The sequence below is a fragment of the Stegastes partitus genome, unplaced genomic scaffold, assembly GCF_000690725.1.
Source record: "Stegastes partitus isolate 25-593 unplaced genomic scaffold, Stegastes_partitus-1.0.2 Scaffold1053, whole genome shotgun sequence".
Taxonomy (NCBI): Eukaryota; Metazoa; Chordata; class Actinopteri; family Pomacentridae; genus Stegastes; species Stegastes partitus.
The window spans coordinates 177,800-196,484 of NW_007578784.1; the positions used below are offsets into that span (position 1 = coordinate 177,800).

The following is an 18,685-nucleotide window of genomic DNA, read 5'->3' on the forward strand; positions in this document are numbered from 1 at the left end:
TGGCTCTTTGATTAAAAATGTTTTTATGTAAATCACCATCACATCAGTTATTCAGCACTGGAGAGTTTTAGAGTGCATGTGCGTGTGTGTGTCTCTGTGCATGTGTGTGTGTGTGTGTTGGAGAAAGAGAGCAGGGCGAGTGCTTCTGCTGCATTTTCATCTCTCAACAGAAGGAGCTTATGAAACACAGACATGCAGATAGGTATCAGTGTCTGACACAAACACACACACTCATTACTGCGCCTGCCAACCAACTTGGTGAACTGTAATTATTCAAGAGGCTCTGCGCTTGAGACTCTCGAGGGCAGAGCGGTTCTGTGATCTAATGCTTCTGCCAAAGATGCTGTACTGTATTCATGTGGAAATGAGCTGGCTGGCTGCTGCCGCTGCCCACTTGAGCTGTGCAGGTTAAAAGGCAGACAGCGCCCTCTACTGACCGAAACTAAGAGTGCTTCGACTCGGCAGCTTGTCGAGAACGCACAGTGCAACTTCAACCAGGTTGTGTGAGAATAAAGTGGGATTTGTTGTGAAAGGAGTGGAGAAGAGTCTTTTAAAAAAAAAAAAAGTATCTTTTTACTTCATTTATGTGGGAAATTTGCACTTATTAGTCCAGATTTTAAGACATATCAGTCTGATACTTCTGCCTGTAACTTAGTAATATGTAGTTTCATTTGAGTAAAGAACATTCCTGTCAGTTTGTCACATCAGTATCCATAAAACATAATACATTTGTTAAAGAAATAGTCCCTCAGAAAAGTCTGAGCATAGTGAGTTGTTTTTTTTTAACCTGTTCTTCATTTCTATGTGACTGCTCCACCGTGCAATCTGCAACATTTAGTGTCCTGTGCAGGATTTTGTTCTGTTTTCAGCGTTCAGCTCAGCGCTTTACTTCCACTGCACCTGTCACATGAGACGTTCGAGAAACTCTAATGTCAGCGTCATCTCTACTTAAGCTTGCTGCGTGAGCATAAGGTTTTGCAGCAAACTGCCTCTTTAACTGTTTCCGCTTGGCACGCTTTCAGTGTCTCGAGTAGGTGTGTGTTTGCTTTGAGTCAACGCATGAAAGTGTTTTTTTTCATTTTGGGGTTTCAATGTGTAAAGGACCGGGCCTCCCTCCGGTATCTGGTCCGTTTCAGGTTTACGTATAAAACACTGTGTTGTTCCGCTGCTCTGCTGTGCTGCCTGAGACTGAGAGGATTTTGTTGTGTGTTTCCCACCTGTGACACCAAAGTTTCTTAAATCTTTGCAGGCGCTATCAGAAACTACAGAAGATTATGAAGCCCTGGTAAGCCCCTCCCCTTTTCCCCTCCCGGCCGGGTAACGTCATCGGCTCTGTGCTCTTCCTAACCTGCTGGCCGAGTCTGCATGATAAAGACTCTGGCCCCCAGTGCCTTATGGGAAATAATATATATGTATAACACGGCTATTTACAGGCTTCCATTTTGAAATCAGTGTTGCACTTTAATTTCTTGCATGTGGTTTTGGGCAACAGAATGAACCAACTTCCTAATTCTTCACCACAGAGTGAAAGAAAGCCAAGATTTCTTATTAAAAAACGGAATTCTACAGAAATTCATCACGACCAATGAGCTGCTGCTTTTTGCAATTAAAGGATTAGTGCGGCTACATGATTGCTTGTAGTGCAAGTCGGAGCCTATTCTAAATTAAATCTTGGTGTTCTTTACAAAATGGTGCTCAGGGTGAGGGGATTGTCTGTGTGAGCCAGTTATCCAGCTACTACTTCCCACTTTTCTTCAACATGATTAGATGATAGCTTTTATCATCATCCGCCCGTCAACAAGGTTTCCTCTCCTTAAATGATCTGTCCTCTGATTTCAGCACTCTATGATCATCATGTAGCGTTGTGTAGTTAACGATCATTTTAATGCCCAGTACCATCTGCAAAAGCCTCTTTGTTCTTCAGCTGTGGGTTACTAATTGTCCATGTGACTGTACACTAATTATCCACCATGCAGCTGTACTGACCCTCTCTGATCTACTGCCTGTGTAGGAATATTTGTGTCCTGAGAACCTCGTCGTAGTTTTATTCTGCTGATCTAAAGATGGACGTTGAGTTTAGAGCAAGGTTTTCAGCTCTGCAAACAGACCTTACAACTCATTAGACACGTTTTTTTCCTCAGTAAACATTTAGATTTGCACCCTAAGTAATCGTTTAACTCGATTGTAGCGCTGTTCATTTGTTAATTTTCATGCCGCATTAATACAAGTTACCGTCTATAAATTTTTATGTGGTGCAACAAAAGATGAACACACAAAGCGTCTGTGCACAACAGTCCTGCAGTGCCAGTAATAAGCAGTAGAGGTCAGTGTTGTCAAATCTATGGGAGAAGCCGTAAAACATCACTTGTAGCTTATGAGGTAACTACAACAAAATTTCTCTTGCTGCGAGTTAAAAGCAGGTAAAAGCTTCCGTATTTGATTATGATTCTTGGATTTCTCACTAAACTTATTCCGGCTGTAATAGGATACAGCAGCTGTTTAATGTGTTTCCTTGCTTCGGCCTCCTCTGACTCTTGCGGAGTGATTTATTCCTCCTAATATTTGTGTAACTGCATGACTTCACTCTATGATGTAGCTTTCTGGTCCTGATTGAACTCCGCCGTGTGCTGCCCGGCTCCCGCTGACCTTCTGATGGCTCTTGCTGTTTCTTGGGGGGGCCAGTCTGTCTGCTCTGCATCTCAGACCTCTGTCCCATTTCTTCCTCTGTCCCTATCTCTGTCTTTTTGTTTTGTTTATTTCTTTGTTTTTCTGCCTTTCTGCAGCAAGCCTGGTTGCAGCATTGAACTTCGGTTCATCTGTCCCTCTCCTCTCCTCTCCGCCACCTCTGTCTCTGCTGACCGCTCATTCCTCGTTATGTTCCAAGCCATCTGGGCTTTGCAGCTATACACTGCTCCAAACCATCTGCTAGAGAGAAGTTTCCTATGGTCTGTGTGTGTGTCTGTGTGTGTGTGTCGTCGTGTAGTTTTGGCGACCTGCTGTCCTTCACTCTGACGGCCTTTGTGGAGCTGATGGACCACGGCATTGTCTCCTGGGACACTTTCTCTGTGGCCTTCATCAAGAAGGTCAGCCAAAAAAACGTCTCATTAAACAGGGCCAGGGTTTAAAAGAGAGCTTGCGTTCACGCTGCTGTTGTCCTTCAGTGTATTGATTGGAAGAAACTTTGACTTAGTGACATAATTACTTTGTCAGCCTGTGTAATAATTATAAGGTCAGAAGCTTAGTATTTTATCCTCATACAGTAATGAGGCCAATTGTGCTATTTGTTAACCCTCTGAACCCAAACGCCCACAGCAGGGTTGAAAGGCATTTATTCTTTTTTTTTTTTTTTTAATCTCCAAAATTACACCATTTATCAGAGCCAGAAACTGTAAAAAATAGACAAAATAGGCAGAGTTTGAGCTTTTGGAGAATCGCTACGCTTGTGATGTGCAGTTCTGTCACAAAAATTAAACTGATCTAAGCTTTAAATTGTTGTATTCCATTAAAATCATATTCTTTAACATTGTTTAAAAAAAAAAAAAAAAATACTCTAATCAGATTCTGTAAAAAAAAACTACAAATTCTGCTCTTCTCAGTGAAGCCATAAAAGCCATCAGGGACTTAGGGCAAGCAACAGTCATGTGACAAAAATTCAGGGATTGTTTTTGGTGTACTTTTACATAGATGGAAAGGATGAAATAATAATAATAATAATATAAGTAAAAAAAATATTTACTCTGCACAACCACTGTTTCTTTTTTCCAGTATCTGTTGGCACTTGGAAAAATATTCTACATGTTGATTGTAGTTTTTTCAAACTTTTTAAATATAAATAATCAAAGAAATTCATTCTTCTTTTTTATGATTTATGGTATTCTAACATGCTGCACAGAAGACATTTTTGAGTTTTCTCTACTTCTGATCATGAATATGTTGTTTCAAAAGAGGTGCAGGACTTTATATTGAGGTGAAAAATAAGCCCACTGTGAGGTCAAAATGTAGCGGGACCGAAAACAACCAGAAACTGCTTGGAGTTCAGACGGTTACTGTCTTTAAAAAAAAAAAATAAATAAATAAATAAATGGTAATAAAAGCAATAATAATTTACAGCTACCTTGTAAGTTTTTTTTATTTATATTAATAATGTGAAATTAATTTCTGGAGCAGCCTGGCAGTAAGTTAGGACATCTGTAAATGTGTATTTTGGTAAAGTGTCTTAAGGAAACATACAAACACAGTTGGGGAGTTTTAGCTTAAATCTATATTTACAGATACCAAAAGGGTTTGACCAAATTAGAGAGATAGTCAAGTAAATATTTCATTGTGGTATATTTCCCAGAGGGTAACTGCATTATAGTACTTTTTAAAAATGGCTATGCTCCATTGAATTTGAATACGTCTCTGTCACTAAACCGTCACATGTAATCCTCTCTGCTCACTCCTTCATCTCCTCGACCGCGTCCTTCCTGCAGATTGCCAGCTATGTGAACAAGTCGGCCATGGACACAGCGGTGCTGCAGCGCTCCCTGGCCATCCTGGAGTCCATGGTGCTCAACAGTCAGGATCTGTACCACAAGGTGGCACAAGAGATCACCATTGGACAGCTCATCCCCCATCTTCAGGGGTAAGCGGATGAGTCAGTAGGCTGGATGTGTGAACATTAATTATGCTGACTAGCTTTTGAAGGCATCGTAGTAATGAATCCATTTCAGACCTCATGGGCGGGCGATAATAAACTGCTCATTTCAATATTTAATTTTCTTGTTTGGGCTGTTTTGTTACCGTAGGACTGATCAAGACATTCAGACGTACACTATCGCTGTCATCAATGCTCTGTTCCTCAAAGCTCCTGAGGAGAAGAGACAGGTGAGGCTGCAGTATGCACACACTATGCTGCACACTCTATACTGTACATCACTTCATGTTGCAATCATCAGTGGAACTAATATGTATGTGTGTATTTCAGTGTTTTTAAAAAGCATCAGAGCCTATAACACATCTGCAGTGTTGTGCAACAGTAAAATCTAGTTGTGAAGAAGTGATAAAACTGCCCTACTTATCTTTCTTTTCCATTCCTCTCTGTCAAAAAGATGTTTTTGCTCAACCATGCTCCCATTCCTCCGCTCATCTCCCCCTTTCTCTCTCTCTAACTCTCACCTATGTCACGCATTGCCCCGGAGCTAATCACATGATCCCTTGCATCAGCACCATAGGGTCCAAGCGATGCGCTTTGACATTAATAATGAATGATGCCAACCCACAGCTTCTCTCCTATGCGGCACACAAAGTTGAAGACGCGCTCGGCAGAAATAACAGCACGACTGCATACGAATTTCAAGCATATGAGAATGTTGCAGCGTTTTTCTTTCAGTGAAGCTAAATTGGCCACTTTTGTGCCGTTTTGCCAGGGAGGTGCGCTCAGATTAGACGTGCGCGCTTGGGGTTAGCGGCGCTTTAAATCAACTTTACTGGGTTGTTTTAAGTGATGAGTGAACAACGCCTCCTTTAGCTCGGGTGAAGATATGTGCGGTAATATACATTTATAGCAGCCCATTTTATTTCTGCAGCGAGGCAGTTTTGAAACGCAGTGTTATGGGACCGCAACTGTTCATCATCTGAGGCGCTTTTAACACGAGAGCGCGTGAGGGGCCGCTGACGCTATTTTGGTGGCTATGAGGACAGATAGTGTGTATGTTATGTGTGTGCGATAAGGACTCGACCATCAGTAAAGCTATTATTATGATCCTCCGGTCTCTCACCATTCTGCTGACTCCGTTGCCCTCCCCTCCCCTCCTCCTCCTGGTCCACAAGCTGTACCACTGACAGAAAATGTTCTTCTTCTTTTTTTTTTTTAACCCACTCTCAGGCTTTTTTTTTTTCTTCTTCTTCTTCTTCTTCCACCCCCCTCACATTCACTCACTCACCCTCTCTGTCTCTCTGTCTCTGACTTTGTCTCCTCTCTGCACACGGTATGGTAGTTTGATGAGCACATTGTGGACATCCTAAATTGTCCCCTGACAGTAAGTGCACCCTTGATTAGCACACTTTGTAGTTTGCACTGTAGAAGACATCAGCTAGTGCATTTAGTATCCCATTTTAAGTTCCTCTCTTTCGGATGGCTTCCTTATTCTTTTACAGCCTGTCACTGCATACTTTGCAGTGTGCCATGGCCGTTTATTTATTTTTTGTTTGTTTGTTTCTTTTGCCCGCCTTAATTTCCCATTTTAGCGTAGAGAATCCTAAGACATGTCTTTTATCTCTATGTATGGTCGAGTCTGATCTTTATCCTTCTTGCTCTCTCCCTGCTTTCCTAAATTCTGTCTTTCTCTCTCTCTCTCTCTCTCCTTTTCTTTTCTTTCTCCCTCTCTAGGAGATGGCCCACATTCTTGCCCAGAAGCAGCTGCGGTCCATCATACTCAGTGTAAGTCCAGCCATGTCCTTCTCCTCTTCACTTTGCACTGTATCCCTCTTATCTGGGTTTCAGCCTCTGCCCCAGTTGATATCAATAAGGAATATGACACCTGCCACGTCTTCCTCTGTCTCACCTCTCTTTGCTATTATCTACTATACTTACTGTCTCCCACCTGTTCTTTTTTTTTTTTTATCATCTCTGCCTTGTGTGAAATCTCATTTCTCCCTCTTCTGTTCCATCACTTCTTCCTCCTAATCCTCATCATTCACTCCTAAATCCTCTTATTCTTCTTTGCTATATTTTGCTGTCTGCCTCTAAAAAAAACCCCTCACCTTTCTGACCCTAAAACCCTTCCTCTATCCTTTAATTTCACCGTTTGTCCCTCCGCATCGTGTAGAACGTGATCCGGAGCCCCACGCCCATCAACGACGAGATGGCGCATCAGCTGTACGTGCTGCAGGTGCTCACCTTCAACCTGCTGGAGGACCGAATGATGACCAAGATGGACCCTCAGGACCAGGTGTGGGCTGAGACGATGCAACAGCAAATTGATAGTTTGATAGATAAATGCATAACAGCTGGAAGGGTAAAGAAGGTGAAATCATAATTTTAAAAAAGAGAGACAAACAGATTTGCTCGACTGAATTCTTAAGTGGAAGTGCTTAATTTCCTTCAGACTGAGCTGTCTGAAGTTAGTCGTGTAGTTGTTAATTAGATGAGTTTGCAAAGAGCATCCAACGGAAACTTAAAATGCACGCACTATATTGTTTGTGTCTTAATGTAACGCTTTTTATGGAATGAGGCCGCCTGTATTCTGTTTTTTTTTCTGTAATTATCAGGCAGTTCTCTGAAAAGGCTGTTTGTTCTTATTGAAGACATGAATCTTTAAAAATGGATCACAAAAGTATACTTTGATGTTTAGAAGTTTCCAAAAAAACAACTCTGTTTTTTTTTTTTTAGCAAACGTTCCTCAGACGGGGGTAAATAGTGCATTTGTTGGGAGCCGTTTTCAGCGGTGAATTGATGTTTTCCTGGCAGCAGGACAGTGTACTGTATGTTGGATTGACTCAAAGTAAACCGCTGCGCCTGTGGACATTGTAATATCAAAGCACGTGTTCAGTGATTTCTGCACAACAATGGAGGTTTAGAGCACAGGGGAGTAATCTGAGGCTGCAAACACAATACTTGTTTGTCAGATCAATTTATTTTTGGCTATTTATGGCGATTGATTTACATTAAGAAAAGAAGAGGATACTAAAAAAAAAAAGAAAAAATAGAGCTTGGCAAGATAGAATGGTGAGCAATAAGAATATGTATAAGCTGCATGTATAGAAAAGTCATTCCCAGGAAAACCCTCTCGGAAAGAGTCACAGAGGGATTCCTCTACATGAAAGCAAAGCATGATGCAGCCACAAGGAGCAAACAGTCATTAATCTTTTTATTGAACTTCTTTTGGGCCTGATAGTTCCAGAAAATAAAAGAAACTATTACTACAGTAGGTTTGGCCAAGTAATAAAAGCAGTTTCGAGAATTGGCTGTGAGCCACATTGCCTTGGGCACCGCAAGACCCCAGACAGCGGAGATGTGGCTGAAGCGGTCTTAAATTATAAAATGGTAAATGGAAGAAAAGACAGATGGATTTATGAGCAGCACTTTAATATTCTTCTCTGCATGTGCAGGCTCAGAGGGACATCATCTTTGAGCTGAGGAGAATTGCCTTCGATGTGGAATGCGAGCCCAACAACAGCGGCAGCATTGAGAAGCGCAAGTCCATGTACACCCGCGACTACAAGAAGCTCGGCTTTATTGTGAGTTGTGCACGTTGTTTCAGAGGGCCTCGTGAACCTGAAAAAGCAGGTTCACGCCCCAGCAGTGGTGTAATGTAGCCAAGTGCATGGGAGTGTGTTTTTCTGTGTGTGTATGTGCTGTATGTTAACCACTGTGCTGTCAGTTTAAGAGGGTTTTTTTGGCATCATAACACAACCTGGACACAATAAGAATAATCTCAACAATAATACAGTGTTAAGATTAATATGCTTAAATGATATATGTACATCAAGATCAACCCTGTCTCCTTCTCCTTGGAGTATTTACATAGAAATCTCAAATTACAGACTTGAGCTTGTAAATGTTCCTCACCTCATTGGAGGAAGTGCATCTCTGTCTGTGACCACATTCTGTTTTCTTTTGGTTGCTGTTATTCTTCTTGTGTGTGTCTACATCTTTCACTTGCCAGTTTTGGGTCACCGAGCCTCTACTTGGTCTCTGCTTTTTCATCTCTGACGGTAACGTGATATTCTGCTAATTCCTAATCTCTCTCTTTCAAGTGCTCCGAATGGGTTTCCTTACATTGTGCTGTCGTTTAGTTTTCCTCGATTGGTATTTGTAAGGCAGCGTTGCCGTCAGAGTGGGCCTGAGAGAGGACAGTTAGTCTCGGCACCAACTGGCGTAGAGCTGAGCCCAGAAGACGGTTCTTTTGGGCTCAGCTATTGGAATGCTTTGGAAAAGAGGGGTCTGGATGGATTCAAAGTGGCTAAAAGTTTGAGTGCTCTCTTTGTGTGTCTGTGATTCTGCTTTACATGCATTTGCTGATATTTTACTGTCTAAAATGTGTCTTCTGGGTGTTTGTTCCCACTGGTCTAACCTAGTCGGACCATTCGGTTGTTCTGACGCAGAGCTGTGCAGAATGATCTGACGTATGTTTGCATTCCTTTAAACCAATCACAGTTGTATTGGGCGAAGCTAAGTGTAGGATGCAGCAACAGTGGAAGAGTAGTGGTCATAAAAACTATCAGAGCTGCCTTATTGCACGATTTAAGCCTTTCCGCAAAAGTTTTCAGTGTGGTAGCCTGGAGTTCTTTTTGTTGTTTGAAAATGGTAACACACACACGCTGTGGAAGCAGAAAGGGGAGAAGAAAGCCATGTGCAATGTGCAGCCAGTGGCAAGCCTGTACCTGTAGTCTACATCTGGTGAGTCAGACCAGTCCCAGCAGACGGAGCTATACCCATTGAGCTCATTTTTGAATGCATTCGCAGCCGTGTTGAAACTCCCTGATTCTGTTACATCAAGGGAGGTGTAGCTCATACTATGTTCAAAGATATGATTATTTACAGTGGGCTGGTATTTGTTCTCCTGACATCTGGGGTGTTTCTGAAACATCCCCGGTTCACTTCATGTATTAATCCCCTTCATGTCGACTGCCAGGGTGCAGCTCTGACACAACTTTTTCCACCGTGTCCAGCTGTTTGTGGACAGTAGAACAAGGTCATCAGCATCAAACAGAGACTTCACCTCTCGGTATAGGAGCAGCTCTGCCTCTCTTTCTGTTCCTTCCTCAGGCTTTTTAATGTTTCTCTTTTTTTTTTCCCTAAAATCCTCCTAAAATGTTTTTGTTTACTACTTTCGTTCTCACTCTCTCATCTTCCTCTGTTTAAGGATGCGCCGTGTGTGTGTGTGTGTGTGACTTTGTGTTGTATGCAGTGGGTCTAACTATAGTATAAGAACTTGAACTAAACCCGCTGTGACTTGGTGTAAGCCCAGAGCTGTTTCGGGGCTCTTCCCGTCCACACTCCCACAGCAGTGTGCTCAGTAAAGATAAGCCCAATTGGACTGCCTTGTCTCCACTGTGTGGAGAAAACCCACCCTAAAATCCTTAGTCTGCTTTCCATGCTCAACAGCTTGCAGGCACACACAGAGACGCACAAACCTCCTGCACACAGACACACACATACACAATCATAATTCTCTAGATAGACCTTATCACTGCTGAGATAATTTGTTTGCCTTTTAATGCCTTCAGGTTCTTTTAAGTAGGGAGTATTCTTCAGGAGTCCATATGTGAGGGAGGGTAATTTTTAAAAATGCACATGTGCCTGAGTGTCTGTTTCTTATTTAAGCCCATAAGCCTGCTTCCTGTCAGGCAGAATTATAAAACTGATGAGCCAGATCTCAGTCTCCTCCATTCCTCTTTCATCCACCGTTTCCTTTTGCTCCCCTTCCTGTCGCTTCCCTCTTCAATATCCTGTGTCACCTTTTAAACTCCAGATGAGCATCAGACTGATGTGTTTACATGTGTATCTGTGGTTTTAATTAGTTAGTCAACTGAATTCTCTGCAGTCCCTGGGAGGAATTTAGCGTGACATGCTGTGACAGCACAAGCGAGCGTCTTTCTGCACATCTTATACAATATTTAAACGCTACGGGAGGCGGCTGTGCAAAAAGGAGAGAAGACGGTTTGTTATTCAAAAGTTTTGAAAGTTGTTTTTGAAATTTGAAGTTTGGGTGGGCTCACCACCCACATCAAATTGTGTTTTTTGCAAAGCATACTGTAATTATATTTGATTCATTTCCTGCTGTACATTAAAGCTGCCTACAGTTTTTATTAATTAAACTAAATTCTGAATATCAATTTGCAGAAACGTGTTTGAAGGTGATCTCACTGCCCAATAAAAACTAAAGTATGCATCTCCACAGTGTCATCTTCTCAACTAAAGTATGAAAAACAGGCTTGTTTTGAACATCAGTGCATTTTTTTTTTTTTAAGATAATTCCATAAATTTTAGACACACACGAGGATTCTCTCAACCCACAGAAGGCCATTTAATCCTTCAGTGGATGTAAACATCCCCAAGTATGTTGATGCATTGCTGCTGCTGACTGAAATTATAGATGCTTCATTGCAGTGAATGAATGGTTCCTTTTTTTTCTTAAAGAAAAATCATGTTTTGAGTAGAAAGTGTTGCCTTCCAGGTCATTTTGACATCGAGAGCTCCAGAAAAGAACTGAAAACTGAACCCAGAGGAGTAATCATGGCCATTGTGAAATGGATGTAGCCTTTTACTCTGAGTGATGGGGTCCTACAGGAACACAGAATAATCAAAGAGATTTCTGGGTTTGTGTTTTCGCCTTATAGGATTCAAATGGGCAGAAATCTGTTGGAGAATCTGCACTAATCAAGTTTAACATTATTTGAGCCTAAATCCGATGACAGTCAGTGGGATGTTTAATACTGCCAGCTCACTGTCAACAAAAATCTGATCAAACCACACCCACGCAGACCTCAGGACTTTCTTTAGTGGGTGATAGCTGTTAGTTTTTATGGACACCGTTTTTAATAAATTAATTTTTAGGGGCTTTATATGTTTGTCAGCATATCATTAACAAAGCTTAGGATGGATTACCTGTTCGAGGACAATCTCAAGACTCTTCATATGCACGCTGCAGTGAATTGAATGGTCAATCAAAGCACTAAACTGCAGTTTATGGACACATGCAGGTTTACTAATATGGCTGTTAAACCCTAACTTGCTCCCCCGACAGTAAGGATCTGACTCAACTGTGTGTGTGATTACTTGACTGTTGCGTTTTTCTGCTTGAACCAGTTAGTGCTTTACAGTAAATTATCTCCAAATCATCCGCATATAAACTTGCGTTAAATGCAATGACAGTTCAGTTATTTTAAAAAGCATTTTATCTCTCTTATCCTTCTGTTGCTTTAATTGTTCCATTTAGTTCTTCAGGCTTACTTGAACACTGTGTGTGTCCTGCAAGATGGCCTAATAAAGATACGACTTCACTGCTGGTTTACAGTTCTAATATCTCTCCGGAGAAAATGCGTTTTTCTCGAGCGAGCAACAAAATGTGTTCAACGTAGACGTACATTAGAACTCAATTATGGGGCTGATTTCAACTTTCCGCCTTCATGCTCTGACTGTTGCATTGTGCTGGTCCAACAAAACCGGCATGCTCAGTGGATTAGACCTAAAAGAATAAAGATTTTTTAAAAAGATGCTGCTGGTGGTATGTTTTTAAGTGAATTCCTCTGTTTCTCTCAGAACCATGTGAATCCAGCTGTGGATTTCACCCAGATTCCTCCAGGCATGCTGGCTCTGGATAACATGCTGTACTTTGCCAGACACCACCAGGACGCCTACATCAGGGTAAGAACAGATACACATTCATATGCAGCGATGCCATACTGACACAGTAACACACACACACACACACACATGCTGAGCGGTGATTCTGTGATGCTGTATTTTTCTTCATCACCTCCTCTTCCTACCAAACTGTCTGTCTTCAAGCTCAGACATTTATTTGCAGTTTCTTTTTTTTTTTCAGCCAAAATTATATTCCGTACAGTCGAAATCATTTCATTCTTGTCCCCTTGAATTCCTGGACAAGTGTGTAGTGACTGAATGTAGCTGTAGTGGGATGGTATGTACCGGACTTTAGTCACCACACCTGCGATTCTTTGTGTGTGTCTTTGTGTTGCATCATTATGTCGGTGTGCGACTCTGTGTTCGTCGACTTGAAAGTGAGAAAAGGGATGTCTTGCCAACTCAGCCATTCTCATTCAACCAGAGGGAGAAAACGCAGCCTTCAGTTTCCTAAATCAAACTGTCACCGGCTAAAATGATTGGGGTCCTGATGGCCTCATTTATGGCGTTCTGCCACCATCCGCGTAATCAGAGTGAATTTTTTTGCTGTTGAATTTCTTTTATGTTTTCTGGCTTCCGAGCAGGTAGCTGTTAGGGTTCAGATAAGGTCAGATAATGAGTAATAGTTTCCACCATAATGAAGTGTTAATGGGAAAATTACTAGTGTGACAAACGGCGTGACACTGTAAATTAATGAAAATATATTTCTACTTAAAAACCAAGTACTCTGAAAGTGCAAAGCTCTGCTTTTGCTGTATGAAAATAATTGAGTTCCACCAAGCAGTTTCTGGGCATTTTTCTGCTCATTTTTCACCACATTATAAAGTACTTCACCTCTACAGAAGCAGCGTGAGCGTGGCTGGAAGTAGAGAGAACTCAGAAATGTCATTTGTGCAGCATAACAATGTGATCATGCCATACATTCTATTTTTTATAAAACTATACAAAAGTTTACTATGTTTGAGTATTTATTTTAGTCACTGAATGGATGAGTGTGACTTTTTTTAGTTTTTAAAGGTTCTCTTTACAGCAAACGGTTTATTATTGGTGAACCTTTACATGACATGTGATTTTGAGCTCAGCTTTGGTTTTCTAACAGAACTGCACGTCACTGATGAGTAGATCAAGGACCATCAGAAAGTTCTCAGAGTCACTGCCTCTGATAGATGCTAAGAATTTTTCAATGTGTAATTTATTTTTAAACACCATTCAAACCCGCTTGCTGTGTTTTTGGTTCAGAGGATTGAAGCCTTTTACTGGTACGATTTCAAAATTCTTTCTTTGGAAATGGTGTGTCAAAAATGGTACTGCGCATAAACACTGAATGCCTCCACCAGCCAGTGAGACTGAGAATGAATGGGATGAAAGCATCAGAATGCTGTGTTACAAAAAGTTACTCACATAGCGGCTTTATTGCAGCTGGATCCACATCGACGGGTTTTAGGTGTCAAAATTCTGCGAATATTAGTACTTTGTACAAGAATAAGCTGACCCACATATTAGACTTGGAGAAATGTAGTCGTATAATGTTAGAGTTGACCTACATTTTAAGGATTGATATGAGCCTTTAGGCAACAGGAGGAACTTCATTATTTATAGAAACATCTGTTGTTGTACTTAGAAGGTAAAGTCACCAAAATGCCTCTATGTAGATTTCTATTTGTTGTTATTATTATTATTATCAGTATATGTCATTATCTCTGGTCTGGGTTTCTAGATCGTCCTGGAGAACAGCAGTCGAGAAGACAAGCACGAGTGTCCGTTCGGCCGCAGCAGCATCGAGCTGACCAAGATGCTCTGTGAGATTCTGAAAGTGGGCGAGCTTCGTAAGTCGACATCAGCAACCGTCACGCACACACCTCACACGCTGTACTGTACGTCATCATCCTCCAGCTCACTCCTTTGACTCACCCGAGTGCACGGACAGATCAGGGTCTGATTTACCTGCAGAGATGCATATGTGCAGAAATACAAACATCCAGACCTCACAGTCCCTCCTTGTTAAGATGAAAGCAGCCATTATGCTCAGTAATTGTGCTGCCGGGAGTTTATTATTTAGTGATGCACCTCGCCCCCATTGGGCCCCTTTCAGCCTAATATACCGCATCCAGGAGGCACACTGCGCACAGGAGATGCTGTGCCTGCGTCCACTCCAAATTGATGTGCCCTTTTCATTTGTCTTTACTTGTTTAAATGGGCGAGTTGGTCTCAGTTCCGCTCCAGACTGACCCCTGCTGCTCCCTGTAGGGAGGGAGAAGGCATTTTAAACTGATGTGCCCTTTTCTTCTGCTCATGTTCTTTTTTTTTTTTTTCCCCCCCCCCGAGGATTTAGACTCGGCTGTATTGCAGGATTTTTTTTTTTTTTTGATCGCTGGAAGAACCTTAAACTTTATTTCATAAAGAATAGTGTCCGCTTCTATTTTTCTGCCTTTTTAAAAGAAGGAAGTTCATTCAAGATTCCCTCATCTGTCTTTAACCTAACTGATAAAAGTTCCAGGCTAGGTTTCAGAAAAAAGATAAGAAAGAGTGGAAATACTTTTGAGAAATAGATTTTCAAGCATATTGTAATTTTCCTGTCCTCTTTTAAACATGCTCTTATCTCTGCCAGACTCGGCTCTGATGTGAAATGTGTCGACCTGTCTGTCTCATCAAACTCTGAGCGCACAGAAAGGATTTAGATATTTTATTTTAAGTGAATAGATGCACTGTAAGCTAAAGAACCCGACAGATATGACCAGACCAGGAGAGACAGGATGAGGGAGAGGAGGATTTTAGCCCAAGCCACACATATGAACACATAGTGAGCTTTCCTTCTTTTACTGATCCAGTTTTGTGTGTTTGTCAGCTTGTGCCTGCGATTCTCTGGTCTCTGGGCTTTATTTTTACTCGGTGTGTCTCATTAGTTTTTATCCAAATGTGCCTCACTGCACATGCCCTGGTGACCTTCTCTCTTATCAGACAGAAATTGCTTCCTTTTAGTCTCTCTTCGAAACATCGCTTTGACCTCATTCGTATCAAAATGCAGATTAAGCGACCAAACTTGTCCCTAAATAGGGAAACATCTTTATCTCTAAGGCTTTTCTCAGCTTGCAGTTGAAGGCTTACGCAATGAGAGTTAAATCCCCAGGAAGGACGCCAGGCCATCATTATGAGCAAAACTTTTTTTTGTTTTTGTTTTAGGGAGAATTGTTTGCTCCGGTACATAGAGCGGGGACAAGTGGAGGATTTCACAAAACTTACTGAAAATATATGAACGGAATTTGCAACTACAAACTCTGAGCCGGTCCTCCATTGGATACAGTATTTTTTTTATTTTATTTCTATTAAGCTGACGATACTGTTATGTTATGACACTGTAATTTCCCTGTGGGACTGGATGCCGGAGCTGAATTATAGCAGCGACCTTGACTCGTAGTTGTGAGCCTTTCTATCGCCAGTGGCTGTATAATGTCCTCTTTACTGAGGCTGTTAGCATAGAAGCCTGAACCTACCATTAATATTAATGATGTGCTATAGTGTGTTTATGTGTGTGTTTGTAAAATAGGGGACAGATAAGAATTGGGAAGGTGAACCTATAACCTGCAGGGAGCGTCGTATCGCAAACGTTATACCAGCGCGTACACCTGCTTTTAACATGACAGGGTTTCCCGCAAGTAGGTCATGTGTGAATGTATACAAAGGGAATAGGATGGAACTAATTATTTGCAGGCAATCACTAGGGACAAGAGAGAAAAGACAACTTCTTGACGTATTTATATTTGCTGCGTCCCAAATCCTAATCTTCCCATCCATCTCTGTCACGGTTCCAGTAAATATTTGCACAGACTCTTCACACATTGCATGCATCTCGTCCTTATGGGAAGAAAGAAGCCACTGTGTCCCAAAGTAGTCATAAACTGCGTTTTCATACACACGCCAATGGCCGTGCTCGTATTAACACACGCTAATGAATGCATGAGTAAGATGTATGTAGCACGGGCCGGGCAGGTGCCGAGGGAAAAGACGCCTGGTATGTATGTATGTATGTATGTATGTATGTATGTATGTATGTATGTATGTATATGTTTGTGTGTGTTTGTTCCCCAGAGGTAAGCTGTGAGAGGAATAAGTCGTACCTCCACACTGTCATCACTCGGTTGACCTTTCAGTGGAGAAACAAAGAAATGCTTGACACTAATGAGGCTGTTGAAGGTTGTGTCTGTTTCTCTGTAACGTTTTTAGCAGTTTTCATCGCGTGGTATTTAAGTCGGGGTAATATTAGAAACTGTGCCGCGTTATTTCACCGATAACTTGAAATATAACAAGGTCGCTTTTCTTAGCTGCACATTTTTCCCACACATTTTTAAAACGGTTTCTCCATTTTCTGATCATCATACAAAGTATTTTCTGTTTGCTAGTGACTAAAGGGCTCCAGGGATGGAAGAAAACACTGAACAGACATTACTGATCCCCAGAGGATGGATCCTGTTGACTCTAGTAATCTGCTGATTCTTCTTTGCTTTAGAGCCACCAACAGGTTACATCTTTGTGTTTTAGTCAAAGGCCTTTAACTATTTGATTAATTGTTATAAAATATGATACAGATGGTGTATACCCCAAAGACCTACTGACTGTCTGGTCATGAAATTTGGCGACTTCATGCCCTCCTCAAGATGAAAATTTGTTTATTTATAGCACTACAGCTGCCAGCTTTTCACTATGTAATAATTGTAAATAAAATAATACAGTACAATGTGACTGCAATATAAAATATACAAAATAAAATACCTATAATATAGCTTTAATACATCTATAATATATTGCAATATCTATAGAAAATTCCCTATATTTATATTTATGTTATGTCACAATAAAATATATAGACAGTTAATAATATCTATTTTGTTTCTATATTATATCTATAATATTTTGCAATACAATATTTATAGAAAATGACCAAATTCTATAAGATATCTATAAGATATCACAATATCTACAAAAAATACTACTATCTATAACACATCTGTAATTTATTACCATAAAATATCTATAGAAAATCACAAATGTCTATAACATATCTATTACAATACAATGTCTATAGACCATATACAATATTTATAATATGCATATATCACAATACAATATAGAAAAATGACAAATATCTATAATTTATCTCAACATCTATAGAAAATATAATGAAATCAGTCAAATGCATGTTTAATTTTGTTCATTGTAAGTTTTGTCTCTTTTCTAACGATTGAATTAAACTCAAAATAGAGTTTGTTGTTTTTATTTTTGGATAGTCAGCTAGCTAGTTACTGGTGCTGAACTGTTTCTTTCTTACACTATGATCATAATGTGTCAGTCTTTCATTTTTTAAATAACATGTTTTCTTCAATACCATTTTAACTTCCCAATGTAGCAAAGGTCTGAAACCAAAGATCTCCAAAGTTAAAGACATTCAGCATCACCTCTACCAACAATAATAACCAAACATGGTAAACTGACAATATGTAGCTCAACGCTTCGCTCTGGCCTCACAAAAATAAAATAAATGTGACACAGAAGCTTACATTTAAATGATAAAGACGGTGATAAACTGAGCCAAACTCCGTAAAATCATGCAGAACAAAACACTGTTCCAAAGCTGCAGACGGACACCCAGACAGACCTCCGTGCTTCGTGACTCTTCGAAGTCATGGTTGTATTTTAGAAATCTTTTTTTTTTCTCTCTCTTAACAAAAGCAGACTAAACTCTCAGTGCAGAAAAAATAGTTTTTAATACTTTTTACTTTTTAAATTTTTCCTCTTTTTGCTCCATATCCCCTCGTGGATAAAGACAGAAGAAAGAGACGGCGGATTAACGGCGACGGCGGTGACGTCTTTGTGGCTCGTTTGCTCTCTCCGTCTGTGTGAAAACGCCGGCGTGGCTCTGGTGCTCAGACACTCTCTCCTTGTGTTCTCACGGGGATGAAACACCGAGGGATTCTGGATTCGCCCGAGGCTGTTGAAGTTGCCTTTCTTCCCCGCTTGCCTCTTCATGCACTCTTTCTAGCTGAATTTTTTCTCACTTTTCTCCACATTTTCATTGTTGCTTTCAGGCATCTTCTCTTCCTTTTTTTTCCTCCTCTCCTCTTCTGTGGGTCTGAGGAACATCTGTCCCTCTCAGACTCCTTTCTGATGCTTTCATGGTTTGGCTCTTTTTTCCTCTATACCATAAATTTAACACCAAAAAAATAAACAAATAAATCCACCAGTTCACAAGCAGAGCATCTCACTCTCATTTTCAAGTATCTGTCATGATAGCTGTCTCCTCCAGGTCAACGGATTTTTCCCTCTATCCCCCTTTCTCAT

General features: G+C 40.8%; 1 protein-coding gene across 3 annotated transcripts in view; it reads left to right on the plus strand.

Annotated features, from left to right (window-relative positions):
- Positions 1 to 18,685, plus strand: part of elmo1 (engulfment and cell motility 1 (ced-12 homolog, C. elegans)) — a 114,987-nt gene that overhangs the window by 49,412 nt on the left and 46,890 nt on the right. For 2 of the 3 annotated variants that reach the window (XM_008295501.1, XM_008295500.1), the window contains exons 7-15: positions 1,250 to 1,285; positions 2,984 to 3,083; positions 4,473 to 4,624; positions 4,788 to 4,866; positions 6,371 to 6,421; positions 6,810 to 6,932; positions 8,092 to 8,220; positions 12,248 to 12,352; positions 14,070 to 14,178. In XM_008295501.1, coding sequence (XP_008293723.1) covers positions 1,250 to 1,285; positions 2,984 to 3,083; positions 4,473 to 4,624; positions 4,788 to 4,866; positions 6,371 to 6,421; positions 6,810 to 6,932; positions 8,092 to 8,220; positions 12,248 to 12,352; positions 14,070 to 14,178 — 884 coding nt within the window. The remainder of the gene's footprint in view (positions 1 to 1,249; positions 1,286 to 2,983; positions 3,084 to 4,472; positions 4,625 to 4,787; positions 4,867 to 6,370; positions 6,422 to 6,809; positions 6,933 to 8,091; positions 8,221 to 12,247; positions 12,353 to 14,069; positions 14,179 to 18,685) is intronic. The other variant, XM_008295502.1, reaches the window with a different exon arrangement.